A 15,360-nucleotide genomic window follows, 5' to 3' on the forward strand; every position below is an offset into this window, starting at 1 on the left:
ATTTCTCAAGCGCGCACTACTGACATCTTGTGACGGGCACTGTCCTGTGCATCGTAGTCCCATTACATGCAGGCAGTCCCCGCCCCCCAATGATCAGTCTCCAAACACTGCCAAATGTCCCCCGCGGGGGGGCAGCGGAATCACCCCTCCTTAAGGACTGCCGGCTTAGACAGACTGATGAAATGGGGAGTAAAAGACCATCAGAGAGCAAAACCCGGTGAGACTGATGTTCTCTCCTCTTCTGCCAATGCCTGTGAATCATAAATACACAGACTCCCTCAACTAAGAGATCAAGAAATGCAAGAAACATAAATATAGGAAAACTAAAGAATTCTTTTATTTAGGGAGTCACAGGTGGGTGAATGACAGCCAGCTCATACACTCTCAAATAGGATAAAAAGGAAGACTTCAGACATCACCGTGAAGAACTTCACCAAAGGTGACAGATTGGCACTGCAGACCAATGGGATACTTACAAGCGAGATGTCCCAGCAGTAGCGACCGATCTGTATCCAGTTAGGTGTTCTAAGCTCAGGAACATGTACAACCTTGAATCTAGGCACGACTATCGCAAGCACAACACTCAGTAGTTCAAAGCTACCCCTAAGTATTTTTTTGTCCCTGACGTTATTTTCTCCCAACATTTAGAATGTAACGCTTCCCGTTCCAGTAGTAATCACACCCAGCATTAAAAGCCCAACCCACAAAGAAAATGTCATTCTTGCTATGAAGTGTTCTTTAAAAAAAAAAAAAAAAAAAAAAAGAAAGAGAAATGAAAGGTGTGGGCATTTTGTACAATGGTTGCAGAAGAACCAGCAAGGCCTGCCTCACTGTACAAAATGGCACGGCTCACGGAACCAGGTGAGTAAAGCTACAGCAGTTGAGTATCAGTCTTTCGAGGGCAGGCAATGTTCAATACGGACACAGCTCTGTGTCTCTGCGAGGCTAGAGGCTAGCGCATGCCCAGAATCTGTCTGCTTTTCAGCTGGTAATTTTTTTCAATATCTGACAACGCTTGAGCGCGGAGCTGAGCAGCATGAATCCTTTTCTTCAGGTCTTTGCACTTGGATTTGGAGGGGAGCAGACTCTCAGAATTCTCACTCCTCTTGACATTCTCTTTACTTTCCCCACTGAAATGAACTTTCTTAATTATCGAGGATGGAAGATCAAAAAGTTCTTTAGAAAGAAAAAAAAAAGGGTAAGTTCAGCCTCTCCTTACTTAGCCGATTTCTCAAATACATTTATTCTCTTTTTCTCTTTTTTGGATGTTTTACTTATTTTTGAGGGAGAGAGAGAAAGAAAATGCACCAGCACGAGTGGGGAGGGGCAGAGAGAGAGAATCCCAAGCAGGCTCCACACGGTCAGTGCAGAGCCTGACATGGGGCTCAAACTCAGGAACCGTGAATCGTGTCCTGAGCCGACATCAAGAGTTGGCTGCTTCACCGACTGAGCCACCCACATAGGTGCTCCCCAAAATATTTATTCAGTTCATATTTGAAATCTGGGGACCTGTGTTATTTTCTCTGGGATAGGGGGTGAGGGGCATGATGCTGGCAGAAATCAATCAACCTTTTAACCCACAGCATTGAAAAATAATCCTGAAATGTGCCAAGGAACATGTTTTATCCTCTTAACAATCAACTCTTAAGGTTAAATGCATTGGGGATTATGGGCCACAACCAAAACTTTCGGAAATCAAGGTGATTTATTTCTACCCTTGAAAACAAGTGCCATTCTACCTAGAACACATAACTTCCAGAAAAGTAAGAAGCAGAAGGTCTTTCTTACAGATGGCACCTATAGTTTGGGTTAAACATTCAAGAACACTCGTTTCAAAGCAGCTTAACGACCAGAAACTTGTTTCAAAAGGGACCTGAGCAAAGTCAGCATGGAAGAGATAAATATGTGAATTGTAGCTTTTACATGAAGAAAAATTTGCGTGAGGTGGCTACACTATTGGCTACTGACAGAACTATCTGGGAGTGGCGACTTGCAGTTTTGAATTCCAGAATCTTATTATTTTTCCTTTGTGTTCGTTTAAAGGAAATACATTCAAATATTTACTGAGCTCACTGTACAGGCCATCGTGGACTAAAGGCCCCATTCTGGTAGGGGGAGACGGACCACAAACAAGTAAACTAGCACGTGTGAGGAGTATCTGAGGTGATATGTGGGGGAAAAGTAACACTGGAAAGGGAGACAGAAGTGCTGGGGGATCAAAGCTGCAGAGTAAGGGGACTTTTGAGCAGAGACAAGGAAGAAGCCAGGTGGCTCTCTGGAGGAAGATGTTCTAGGTGGAACAAATGGAAGGTCCTGGGGTAGGAGCTGGCTGCACAGAGAAATGCTGCCTTCCAGTTGTCCTGGGACTTCCTATTTCTTTTTTTTTTTTAATTTTTTTTTTTAACGTTTATTTATTTTTGAGACAGAGAGAGACAGAGCATGAACGGGGGGAGGGTCAGAGAGAGAGAGGGAGACACAGAATCTGAAACAGGCTCCAGGCTCTGAGCGGTCAGCACAGAGCCCGATGCGGGACTCGAACTCACGGACCGTGAGATCATGACCTGAGCCGAAGTCGGACACTTAACCTACCAAGCCACCCAGGCGCCCCTGGGACCTCCTATTTCATAGTGTTCCTGCTGCAAAGCAAACCTGATTGCTTTTACACTTAACTCCACTGTTTGAAAGATATCCACCCTTATTGTCACCAATACCTGTACATTCATAAGCCAACCATTTACACTGTAAATCCTATTGATGGGATAGTTCTATAAGAAAGAAGTGTTTAGAAAAAGAATTAGTATTTCCCAAAGTTAGCATTTCATTAAATAGACTAAGAGCTTTTAAAGAGAGGCTGCTGCTTACTGAGATGAGTTTGACGCATTACATCTTCCTCCACGTGAATTTTCTAGCCCGAGGGTGGGGAGAGGATACTTCCAGCCATCCTGAGTGCCCAGGGCACCGTTTCCTCCTGCTTTGTTTATTTTATGACTCTGATAGGCTCGGTGCTTTTGGTGCTTTCAGTGCTCAAAGCCATAAAGTACCTCCTAGCCCCAAGGGGACACTTGATTCCTAAAGCTCACTGTAATGTAAGTATTCGCCACGATGTGCAACAAGGTGGATCCCGACTATTTATACATCCTGCACTGAAATGCATCATCCTGCTTGAGCTCTCTTCTGCCTTTGTTCAGACTCTCAGGGCAAGATGTAAATCAAGTCCTTCCCTGGAGAAGACGACCCAGCAGGGCCTTCTATAACTCTGGACAACAGGTTTGATGCATGAAACTCCCCCAGGGGAACATTTCTCCTCACTCTACCACATTGATTACAATTTCAGCCTACTTTGTCTTGGGGGGGGGCATAAAGAGAAAAGCTGGAATAAATATCATAAAAATACTGAAATAATAGGTAGCAATAGTGAGAAAAAAGAAGTTATTTCAAAAGAGATAAAGCCTAAATTTTATATAATTCTTGTTTCATTTACTTCCATCACTTACCACTATAATATTATTATAACCATCAAACTAACTTAGTTTTGTCTGTTCCATTTACAAAATGCTATCGTGCTCACTGAAGTAACCAGATTCTCTCTCAATTTATTCCAGGTGGAAATGATAGCCCTCACAAACTCTGTCCTACATGGTAGGAGGGAGCCATAAGAACTCTGCCTAAGTTTCACTGGAAAATTCAGATACTCAACTTTTAAAACCAACAAAACACTTTAAAAAAATAATTTATGTCACATAGAAATTTAGAGAAAAGAGGGTTAATACTTTGCACTTTCCATAATCTTAAAGAGTAGGGTATGGGGTGCCTGGGTGGCCTAGTCGGTTAAGCGTCCGACTTCGGCTCAGGTCATGATCTCACGGTCTGTGAGTTCGAGCCCCGCGTCGGGCTCTGTGCTGACAGCTCAGACCCTGGAGCCTGCTTCGGATTCTGTGTCTGCCCCTCCCCTGCTCATGTTCTGTCTCTGTCTCAAAAATAAATAAAAACATTAAAAAAAATTTTTTTTTTTTAAAAGTAGGGTAAATAAGACGTAGAGTTTCTGTGAAATGGAGAAGGCCCATTAGACTGGCTCGCTGATACACCCACCAACCACTTCTCACTGGAGCACAGCGACAGGCCAGGGCCCACGAAGGCAGAGCCCTGGGAAGGCTGACTGTCTACAAACCGTCTACTCTGAATAACAAGGGAAACACAAAGGGCATACGTAGATATCAACCAACTGAATTTTCACAAATACAGGTTTCAATTTTTTAAATGTTCATTTATTTATTTATTTATTTATTTTTAGGCAAAGAGCGAGAGGAGGAGGGGCAGAGAGAGAGAATCCCAAGCAGGCTCTGCATTGTCAGCGCAGAGCCCAACACGGGGCTCAATCTCACAAACTGTGAGATCATGACCTGAGCCAGAATCAAGAGTTATACGCTTAACCAACCAAGCCATCCAGGCGCCCCAAATACATGTTTCAATTTGCAGGGGTCTTAGCAAAGACCCAAAAGTGATGGCCTATTCTACAGTTAGTTTATCACACCTTTTAAGCTATACTTTTTTTTTTTTTTTTTTTAATTTTGAGAGAGCGGGAAAGAAGGAGAGCACAAATGGGGGAGAAGTGGGGGGGGGGGGGTCAGAGAGAGAGAGAGAGAGAGAGAGAGGGAGAGAGGATCCCAAGCAGGCTCCACGCTGTCAGTTCAGAGCCTGACGTGGGGCTCAAACTCCCAAACTATGAGATCATGACCTGAGCCAAAATCAAGAGTCAATGCTTAACCAACTGAGCCACCCAGGTGCCCCTAAGCCATACTTTCTATGAAAGATGTGGCACATATTATCTGCTCATGTGGCAAGAGTAATAAAATGCTAGGATTTTTGTTTGAAAATGAAGAGAAATGTATAGTAATTTTGGCAATATAATAAAGAAAAATCTGAAATGCACAACATTTTTTTTAAGTGTCCTAGCTTTAAAACCTAAGTAGGAAAAAAACTAAACATGTAGTTTCATGAGGTAAATAAAATTGAAGATGAAATCATTATGGCTCATTGCCTCAAGTCTATGAACCCATTAAGTAAATCGTTGCTATAACAAAATTATTTCTATTAAGATGCATATATTCAATGAACTCCATCTTAAAATACGAGACTTCGTAAATTAAAAGGGCTATCAAAGCCCCACGGCAGCGACACCGGTGCCATTTCTTCATCTGTGGTGGCAGCTTCTGTTTGCGGAGTGAATTCTCATACCTGGACCCCCCGCCAGACACAGCAACTTCTGCTCCTTCAGCAGGCTGTAATTCTTCAACAGACTCTCTGCCCTAGCCAGCTTGTCCTCTGCCAGTCTCTCACGGACACAAAGCTCACGTTCCTTCTCTTTAAAAAGGCAATGGAACAAGAAAGATATTAACAAGTGGCTATGGGTTTAAGACGGTTCACATCTGGTAATCCTACCACTTTTCCTCATCACGCAGCCTAGCACGCCTGACCAGCAGTGCAAAAGGTTCCGTACCATAAACCCTGGTCGACCTATTGCTAGGTTTTGATTCAGCACTTTAGTATGTTGTGTGTTGTCTTAGGTTTTCTCGTAAGGACTGGTTTAAGCACAAATACAAGGTCAGCATCAACTTTTGGTCATGTTGTCTGAGAGGAACTCATTTGGGAAAATAAACAACGAAAGCCATCTCTGCTCTGCACTGAAAGCAGGCAATAGTCCACTTTCCAGGCATTGCCTAGCCTCACAGAACAAACCCTCCTTCTTCTGGGTCAATGAGAGCACCCAAATAGAAGCGGAAATAAACCACAACTCGGGAGGTACTTCTTTAGATCAGTAACGAAGGCTATTTTTTTAATTCATGGCCCAGAATTCAGAAAGTTCAGACTTCAGTTGCTCTATGAAACCACAAAACATTGGGAAAGGTTTTAATGAAAGTTTTTGTTTTACAAATTCTTTTGACAAAAGCATCAAAAAAAGGTTTCTGGGTAAGCGCAGGTTATACTCCTCACAGTGCTGAAAGCAGAGCTCACAGCACTAAACAATTATCATCAGGAAGTAAAAACATGAATGCATGTATGGGATGCCTTGTACGTTCATTTAAATAGAATGCTATCTCTCGGCTGCGTGTGCATAAAGCCGCAGAAGCAAAATCAAGTGAGCCGTGAGGGTGACGGGAGACGGTCATGACTCCATCTCCTGGCCCTTGACATTAACATGAAGAGCCTCGCTGCTGTTGCTACTTTGCTTAATCTACATCCTGGGTAGCAGCTCTTACTTTGGTGAAGTAGACAGACTTTCGGCATCAAAAACTAATTAGTACCTAATCAGTTACTACTCAAGACTAAGACTTACAGACCTAGAACATCTTTACCCACATGCTTTAATGAATTGCCCAAACATATCTAGTCCCACACGCAATAGAGTTTTACATCTGGGCTGTGCTGGGCCAGCCATATCAGAAGATAGAAGCGATGGTTTTTATTATGGAAGGCAGCAAATGCTTAAACCCTCTTTTCCGATGGAAACAGTGTAGGGTATAAATATATTAAAGAAGAGAAAGAAAAAGTAGCTCCACAGTAACATATAATGGCTACTGCGTCAGGGTCATCACAGTCAGTGACCGACACTATAAGAGCACTCGATCTGAAAGAAAGAGGCTCAACAGGGAAATGCTGGCAAGCTTCATTTACTATTTTCCAATACGTATTTCGGTGTTTCGGGATTTATCAGAATGCTCTGATAGAACATCCACGTATCAAATACTCTGTTCAGAGAGATCTCACACACATCAGAACAGCCCTCTGTGGCGCTCCCTTGCTTCGCCCCCATTCAGACTTACGCTCCAGCCTTTCTTCTCGTGCTTTGAGGGCTCGCTCCCGCTCCTGTAACTGTATTTCCTTTAGTTTCAGCTCTCCCGAGACAGGGCTGGAATCCTGTACCTTCTCCGGTTCCAACCGCTGCCCTCTTCTCTCAGGATTTCTTCTTTGCTCTTCTGCAACTAAGTCTGCTATCAAAGGATTCTCAAGAATTTCTTCAACAGAAGGTCGATGGTAATCCTGGGGGGAACAATGTTCAGTGTTGCAGTCAGATTTCATAACAGAATACTCATCTGAAAAGAGCAGGTACGTTAAAAACAGCATACATTTCTAAGACAAAAGAAAGGGCTTTATGGATGGGTCTTAAACACCTAGAAAGGTGAAGTTTACTAGTGGCTTTAACCCATGAGGTTCTGGGTCCACAAGGTAATGCAGACGTTAACTAACCTTTGTTCCCCCTTAACCTTTCAATCCCTAAGCTGGTGCTTGGTGGCATGCCAGGGCTGCTTTAGGGCAAGTGCTGCCCTTGTATCTCAAAACTACTTTAAGCAAGACCCTCCCTTGCCCACCTTCAGTCCTATTATTTCACCATTTTCCTTCTTTGTAATTCCACAGCATTTAACTCCTACTCTCACATCAACCTGACCCTAGGACATCTTCCTCCCCATCCCAGGACCAGGTCTTTTCCACACAATCTCTTTATTTATTTCCCCTCCCCCACTCCATCTCTGGTCTCTAATCTCTCGGCTGGAGCGAGAGGCTGGGTAATGAAGTTTGATTTGTGGCCCCTTCCCTTACCACCTGCCGCGTTGAGGTAGGCAAGGGAACCAAGGATTTGGAGCTTTTCTGCAATCCTGTTTTGCTAGCCACCATCTGTTAGTGTGGCAGAGAGAGGGAGGAGGCACGAAGAAAGCACAGAAGGTAGGCCGGCAAGGACGCACCACTTGCCAAATTTACATGTTTTCACTTCCCTTAACAGAGTAGATTTAGCTGAGGAACTATAGCTAATGCTTCTTCAGTCACATTGCTTCAAGAGAGAAATTGAGAGATAGAAGTAGACAATGTAATCTTACACTCTTTACCTTTAAATTTAACATCCTTGTAATAATGTCATTCAATTCATCAGAGTAACGATATGGAATTCGCCTGAATTTGCCTTCTCTAATCTTCCCAGCTAGTTCTTTCTGGTTGAAAGCTGTAAACGGAGGCCTGGGGAAAATTTTTTTTAATGTAGAAATGAAAATATATAATAGGAGCCAAATCAAAAGCACAGTTTAAGCTGCAGTTTGTGTTCATGTTTCTTCTGGGATTGTCATCCCTAGCTAAGCTGCCCACCCTTGGCATTACTGACATTCAGGGTCACATGATGTTTGTTAGGGAGGCTGTCCTGTGCATGTGGTATGTACTGGCCTCTATTCACGAGATGCCGGAGCTCTCCCTAGCTGTGACACCCGAAAATGCCTCCAGATATTGTCAAATGTCCCCTGGAGGACAAAATTGTTTCCTGAGAACCACTGCTCTACAGAATAGTTTAGAAGGAAAAAAAGAGGAGGCAAAGAAAAAAAATGGCAAAGAATGGAGCTCTTTTTAGTTCTCCAGATTCCCAGGCCTCTCCCCTGGATTTTTGTTTCATTTCTTCCACAAGTCTGGACGATGTGCTCTCCCTTGAGCTAAGTATCAGTCTAGCAAGGGAAGCATCTTTCCAGGTTAAAAGCATGAACCAGCCTCAGGGGTTATATTATTAATTTGCAAATAATTTTTTTAACCCGTCCATCTATGTTAATTTTAACCCAACATACGATTCTTTCAGGCTCAAATATGCATGGATGCTCAAAAAGCTGAACCCAGTGAAAGGGGACAAACCTTTGTGAGTATAAACTTCAGACCAGAAGGCTGTTTTCCTCACACTTACATTAATGCACACAATTCATACAGCAAACAACCCAGCGACCAGATGTCCGATTTCTCATTGTAGGACATGCAATTCATCTGCTCCTAAAGGGGGAAACAAGGGTAAAAGTGTAGGAGGAGTGAAAAGTTTATTTTGTTTTAAAACTTACAAAATAACCTGAAACAAAAATGGAACCTTAACATTTGGTAATATTGCCCTGGAGAAGAAAAAAGGAAAAAAAAGGAAAACATTTTATATCTGTACAAAAATATCAGATTCAAAAGACAGATCCAGTTTATGTCAGATCTTATATCACAGTAATGAAGATGGTACTTTATATTTTATCTTCAAATTTATAATGGAAAAAAGGCAATGATCTTATCCTAATATACTTTGTCGCATATAATTCACTCACTTCATTTCACTCACATTCATTTCACTTTCACATTCATTTCACTCACAAATGTTATTGTGTTACAATAGATCAGGTGCTGATAATTCAAAGGTGACTATGAGACCTCTACCCTCAAGGCATGCATAATGTGGAAACTCCATTTTGAAAGAACCAGAGCAAAAAATAAAATAAAATAAAATAAAATAAAATAAAATAAAAACCCAGAGAAAATTTCAGAATAACCAAAACATACATCTGGTGCACATGTAAATGGATATAGACATAAATGGCTAATTGAATTATCCATGTATGTATTTTTCTCTTAGTCCACAGTATAAATCACAGTATTAACTAGTATTCTCATTTCCTATTTTAAGTATTTTCCTTTCTTCCACACTTACAGTATTAGTCTACCATAGTTCTTATTGTCAACAATGGGCACAGAAGTAGTACCAAAACCTTCAGGAAGCTTCTTGGTGTTCTAAACTCCAACAGGTGAGTCTGATACCACTTCCTGACAATCAATGCCTTAGGGAAGGCTGAACCGATCTAATTACAAGGGCAGGAGGGAAAAGGAACAAAAGAATTACACAGGTTTCAAATTTTCCAAGAACCACTTTTAGGTAATTTTCCTTTATGTTAAAGGCTTTCTATTTAGAATCTGATCCAGTGCGAAAACGACACTGTTCTGGCAATGTCTAATCTTAGTCAAAAACAACACATTAGTGATAGCACTTACTGCTTCAAGCTTTTAACAGCCATCAGGTAATATCTAGAGTCACAAACAGTTCATACCCTTTGACCTAGTTCATACCCTTCTGAGAGCTACATGCCAAGGAAATAACCAAAAAGGAAGAATGAATAATGCATTCAAAGGTGTGCAGAGCAGTGCTCCTTAGAATGGTAAGGAATTCTGGAAACAAAATATCTAGCAACAGAGAGAACAGAGAAGTAAAGTGGGCCCGCTGCAGCTCCACTGTAGGAAAAGGCAACAACAACAACAAAAACACAAGTACAAGAAGCTAACACTGTAAAAACACATTATCTGAAGTAAGCCCTGAATCTCCATGCACAAGAATCATCTAGAGAGTCTACTGAAAGGCAATGTTCAAAATGAAAAGTGGAAGGGAAAAAAAAGCGCAGAGTGCAAGAACTGGTCCAGACACCCAGAGATCCAGATGGATCCGGATCCACTGGATCTGGGTTTGGGGCCCAGGGCTCTGCGTCTTGAACAAACACTCTAAATGAGTCCGAGGTGTTATACAGGGCCCATGTTGCTTTTGAGAACAGAGACAAAACCTATTACATCTTCGTAATCCCAGAACTTGGCACATGGTAGCCATTCAATAAAAGCTTCACTTTAATTGTTGATAGGGAGGAGTTTAAGAGTCTGGTGGTCCATTTGGAAAAACTATAAATTCCAAACGAACAGTATTGATTCCTGACTATTGTATATTACTAAGCAAACAAATAAACAAAACCCTCAATTTCCCTCCACTGAATGCTTAGCGTTAGGATGTTTAAAAAGTATCTAAGTTCTGAAATACTTACAGGAGACATATAATAGGGTGTGCCAACAAATGTTTTTGCAAAACTCGTATCATGGTTTAATATTCTAGCTAGCCCAAAGTCTCCAAGTTTAACGTTTTGCTTGCCATCCAGGAAAACGTTGGCTGGTTTCAGATCCCGATGCAGCACAGTATGACCACTGTCGCTTCGTCTGTGACATTCCTTTAGGGCCAGCGTCAACTGAGTCATCACTCGAAGAACAAATTCTTCATCTAAGTATTGTCTGAAACCAAAGCAGTTACACAGCATATGACTTCTGAATAAGAACACTAAAAAGATGGGATAATGTGAAGTATCTAGTTTTCAGAGTGTACAACAACTAGGGAAATAAATTATTTTCAAGATAAGGTATGGGTGTTGATTCTAAAGTGCTGTGGACTCACAGAACAAATACAAGAACAGTCTTCCACATAACTAACTACTTCATCCCCAATCCTAAACTAGGATGCTTAACAGAAATGAAACTTGGCCCATTTTCAGCTTACATTTGAAAGATGAATTTAGGGGCGCCTGGGTGGCGCAGTCGGTTAAGCGTCCGACTTCAGCCAGGTCACGATCTCGCGGTCCGGGAGTTCAAGCCCCGCGTCAGGCTCTGGGCTGATGGCTCAGAGCCTGGAGCCTGTTTCCGATTCTGTGTCTCCCTCTCTCGCTGCCCCTCCCCCGTTCATGCTCTGTCTCTCTCTGTCCCAAAAATAAATAAAAAACGTTGAAAAAAAAATTAAAAAAAAAAAATAAATAAAAGATGAATTTACCTTTCTTTGGTTCCCTTTGTAATTACGCTAGCCAGGTCCCCTCCTTCGCAATATTCCATTACAATGTACAGTGTGGTGTTGGTTCGGTCAATAATTCGATCATAGTAACGGACAATGTTCGGATGTTTCAGTTCACGGAGTAAATTCACTTCAGAAACAAGCATCTGTTTCTCAGCTTCTGTCATGGAGCCATAGTCAAGTTCTTTCCAAACTAGTATCTGAAGTAAGAATTTCCAAGGTATGAATGAACTCATTACATACTCAAAGACAAAGAATGAACGTTCCAAAATTTTAAACTTTTAAAAGTTACTTCTCTCAGGGGCGCCTGGATGGTTCAGTCGGTTAAGTGTCTGACTTTGGCTCAGGTCATGATCTCATGGTTCATGAGTTTGAGCTGTGCATCGGTCTCTGTGCTGACAGCTCAGAGCCTGGAGCCTGCTTCGGATTCTGTGTCTCCCTCATTCTCTGCCCCTCCCCAGCTAGTGCATTGTCTCTGTCCCTCAATAATAAATAAACATTAAAAAAAATTTTTTAAGTTACTTCTCTATTAAATAGATCACAACTGTCATTACCATCTAATTTAGTTCAATGAACTTAAGAAACCCGAGTTCATTTCCATAAACTTCCCCTAGTTTTCAAGGGGTAAATGATGCCATGGGAGAGAGGTGGAGTCACATTAGGCCTCCTCCAACCCCCTACCCTCAGTTGCTTTGTGGCACGGTAGCAAAAGGTACTTGGGTCAAAGCTGGAGCAGAGGCAAAGTCCCTGACCATTCCCACTGTCCAACCGGTCAAAGTTTTCCAGGGTGAGAGCCCTTAGTAAAGATCCTTCCGTCACCAGCCAGGCAGTTTCCTCTCCATTGTTTCCTCCTGTATAAGGTCTACCTACACACACTGGAAAATAACAATCCAATAATCCAAGTAATGGATATTTTAAGTGAGTTCTGACTGCAAGACAAAAAGCTCCAGGTTCTGGGGGTCCTGCCTCTTTCCCACGTCCGAGAGGGATACTCTTCTCTGAACAGAACTCAAGACTCAGCCACCTGTCACTAAAGGGAGGCCTTTGGCAAGTCAAAGCAGGAAAGAGGGACAGGGAAGAGAAAGAAAAAAGTAGAGATACATAGATACATCTCAAAACACGCAGTGTCCCAGCCCTTGAGCGAGCCAGGACGGACACAGACCTGGAAGAGATGGCCTCTTCCAGGCACCCCGCCCTGGAGACCCACAGCCCCAGGCCTCTCGCTCTCTCGCCACCCGGGGGCCAAGGGCGCTCGCCGCGGGCGGGTGAGACCGCAGCAGGGGCGGAAACAGGGAGGCTGCCCGCGCTCACCTTGCCATCGCTCTTCCTCCGGATCTTCTGGCAGCGGCCGTAGGAGCCCGCGCCAATGGTGTACAGCACCTCGTAGTCCTCCGCCCGACTTGGCATGGCCGGGCCCCCCGTACGTTTCCCCCTGGTCTCCCGCAGATCTCTCCGCCGACTCGGAGACCTGTCCTAGCCACACTACCTATCTGGCCACTTCAGTCTCCAGCCCGGTTTAACCGACGCGGGCCCCGGCCTGGCAGCCTATTGGCCCACGGTGAGGTCGCTTCGCCTCTCTGATTGGCTAAAAGAACACAACAACCTAGGCATCTTGGGAAAAGCGTTTCGCTAGGCAACCGTTGTCCGCCTAGGTGTCCGCGTCCGCCGCTATCCCCCTTCTAGGGAGAAAGGGGCGGAGCTAAACCGAAGGCGGGCCGGGGTGGAAAGCGGGTGTGGGCGGATCTCCGCGCCTCTGTCCTTCCAGCGGAGCTCGCCCAAGTAATCGAAGTCCAGAGACGTCTTCTTGGACTTCTTTGCACGCTGCTGCCACCAGATGCCTTCTGATCTTTGCACTCTGACCCCTCACACTACCCACTCTTCTGTGCGCATGCCCTTCTCTTAGGTTCCTGAACCCCGAGCCTAGGCGGGGTCACACGGAAGACTTCGTGGGAGCTGAGAACCGAGATGAAAAGTACACAACCACTCCGAAGGGTGCGCGAACCGGGGCAGGCTATGGTTGGGGACTGTGCCAGCCACTATGCGTGTGTTGTCTCGTTTATGCCTCAACACAAACCTATAATGCAGGAATGCGTGTTGTTTCCCATGAGGAAAGGAAAGCACAGAAAAGTTAGATTATCTCTTTTAGGCCTGACGGTCGGGAAGAGAAGAATCAATTTAAAAACTGTGGATACTCATAGAGATGATTTAAAGCTTACACATGACTTTAGGGTGTATCCATCATTAGAGAGACTACCTTTTTGAACACCAAATTTAGAGTCCTGTTGAACAAGCACAGGGTGTGTGGTAAAACCTCAGGATGTGTGCAAAACCTCAATATAGAATATGGAAGTCCTGAAATACCCAGAAGAATATGGTGGCTCTGAGGCAGAGCTAGTTGAGTTTACCTTTAAGACTCCTACAAAAGGGGCCCATGGGCGGCTCAGTGGGTGAAGCATCTGAGTTTGGCTCAGGTCATGATCTCAGGGTTTGTGGGTTTAAACTCCAGTGTCAGGTTCTGTGCTGACAGCCTGGAGCCTGCTTTGGATTCTACAACTCCCTTCTCTCTCTCTCTCTCTCTCTCTCTCTCTCTGCCCCTTCTCCGTTCACACTCTCTCTCTCCCTCTCTCTCAAAAATAAAAATAAAACATTTTAAAAAAGACTCCTATGAAAATTTCTTTTATTAGTTAAAGCTACCAAATAGGTTATCTGGGGGTGCCAAACACATAATTAATTGACAATACTTCATTAGACATAGCCTCTTCTGGGCACCCAGCTCACCCAGTCAGATGCAACAGTCCCATTTCTACCTGGAGAGGGGGTCAGCCCTGGATGGAGCCCATTACCAGAAAGCTAATAATTTGGCAGTGCATAAATAGGTCAATTTTCTTTAAATATCTGTTCAGCATGGAATTGAAAGGAACTTGCTTTTCTATTAATAAGAATTACAAACCTCTTTATGTTAAAAATAAGGAATTTATTACATGCACCGAATATAGCATAATTGGAATTGCCAGCCAGAAGAATTTTTAAAGTAACATTCAAGAACACTGTCTTACTTCAGGGAATAAGGCCAATTTAGGTTTCAAAAGTTATGTAAGGAGCTACAAGTGGCTGAGTTAATTGGCATTGTATTTTTTACTTTAGTAACTCTTAAAGATTGACATCCATGGGGCTCTTTGGCTGGCCTGCCCCAAATCCAGTCCTATACCTTCTCTCTGGCCACGCTTCTACTCTCATGCTTTGCCCCAATTCCCCAAACCTGGCATACCTTCTCAACTACCACCGCCACCCACGATCACCTTTGTACCTGTTATACCATTTGCCTGGAATACTGTCCAACCTACTCCCTTAACCACTCCACCATCCCATGTCTGTCTAGAGGACACAACTTGTCTTTCGATATTCAATGCCAGCTTTCTTTCCTGTTTTCCAGGAAGCCTCTTCTAACGTGCTAAAACGAGCAATTTCTCCATCTACAGTGTTCACAGACCACTTTGTACATAAGTCAACACTTACTTTATCATTATTTGTTTACATGGGTCTCATGGTAGTTCAGCTCTAAGCTCCTTGCAGCCAACATAAATCCCGGAGGCATGCAACAAATCTTTGTTAAATGAAAGTATGAGAAAGTAGCTTATTAATAATCATTCAAGGATTTGATGTGAGCCCTGAAGTGCTCATGTTTCAAGTGCCCCAGCCCGATGGCAGAGAATATTGGGGAAAATCCATCCCAAGATTATGGAGAGGGGCCTCTAGACACATATGTTCATTGAAAAAAATATTTATATTTGTTGAGCACTTACTACGTGCCAGGCATAATGATAGGCATCTATATGCTAGGTGGTCATTAAAGAAGAGACAGGGGAGGGTGGACAGGTGGAAAGCGGGTGTGGGCGGGTCTCTGCAACACTGTCCTTCCCATGGAGATCGCCCAGGTA

General features: G+C 43.4%; 1 protein-coding gene across 1 annotated transcript; it reads right to left on the reverse strand.

Annotated features, from left to right (window-relative positions):
- Positions 1–315: 315 nt before the first annotated feature.
- Positions 316–13,078, reverse strand: NEK2 (NIMA related kinase 2). Its single transcript, XM_025921129.2, has 8 exons — positions 12,734–13,078; positions 11,405–11,622; positions 10,635–10,875; positions 8,711–8,793; positions 7,881–8,007; positions 6,822–7,038; positions 5,236–5,361; positions 316–1,176 (listed from the first exon to the last, which is right to left on the reverse strand). Exons 1-8 carry the CDS (start codon positions 12,827–12,829, stop codon positions 953–955), a joined length of 1,332 nt encoding a protein of 443 aa, XP_025776914.1. The 5' UTR covers positions 12,830–13,078; the 3' UTR covers positions 316–952.
- Between the last annotated feature and the right edge of the window lie 2,282 nt (positions 13,079–15,360).

Source organism: Puma concolor, chromosome E4 (assembly GCF_028749965.1).
Source record: "Puma concolor isolate L17-30 chromosome E4, mPumCon1.1.hap2, whole genome shotgun sequence".
Classification (NCBI taxonomy): Eukaryota; Metazoa; Chordata; class Mammalia; order Carnivora; family Felidae; genus Puma; species Puma concolor.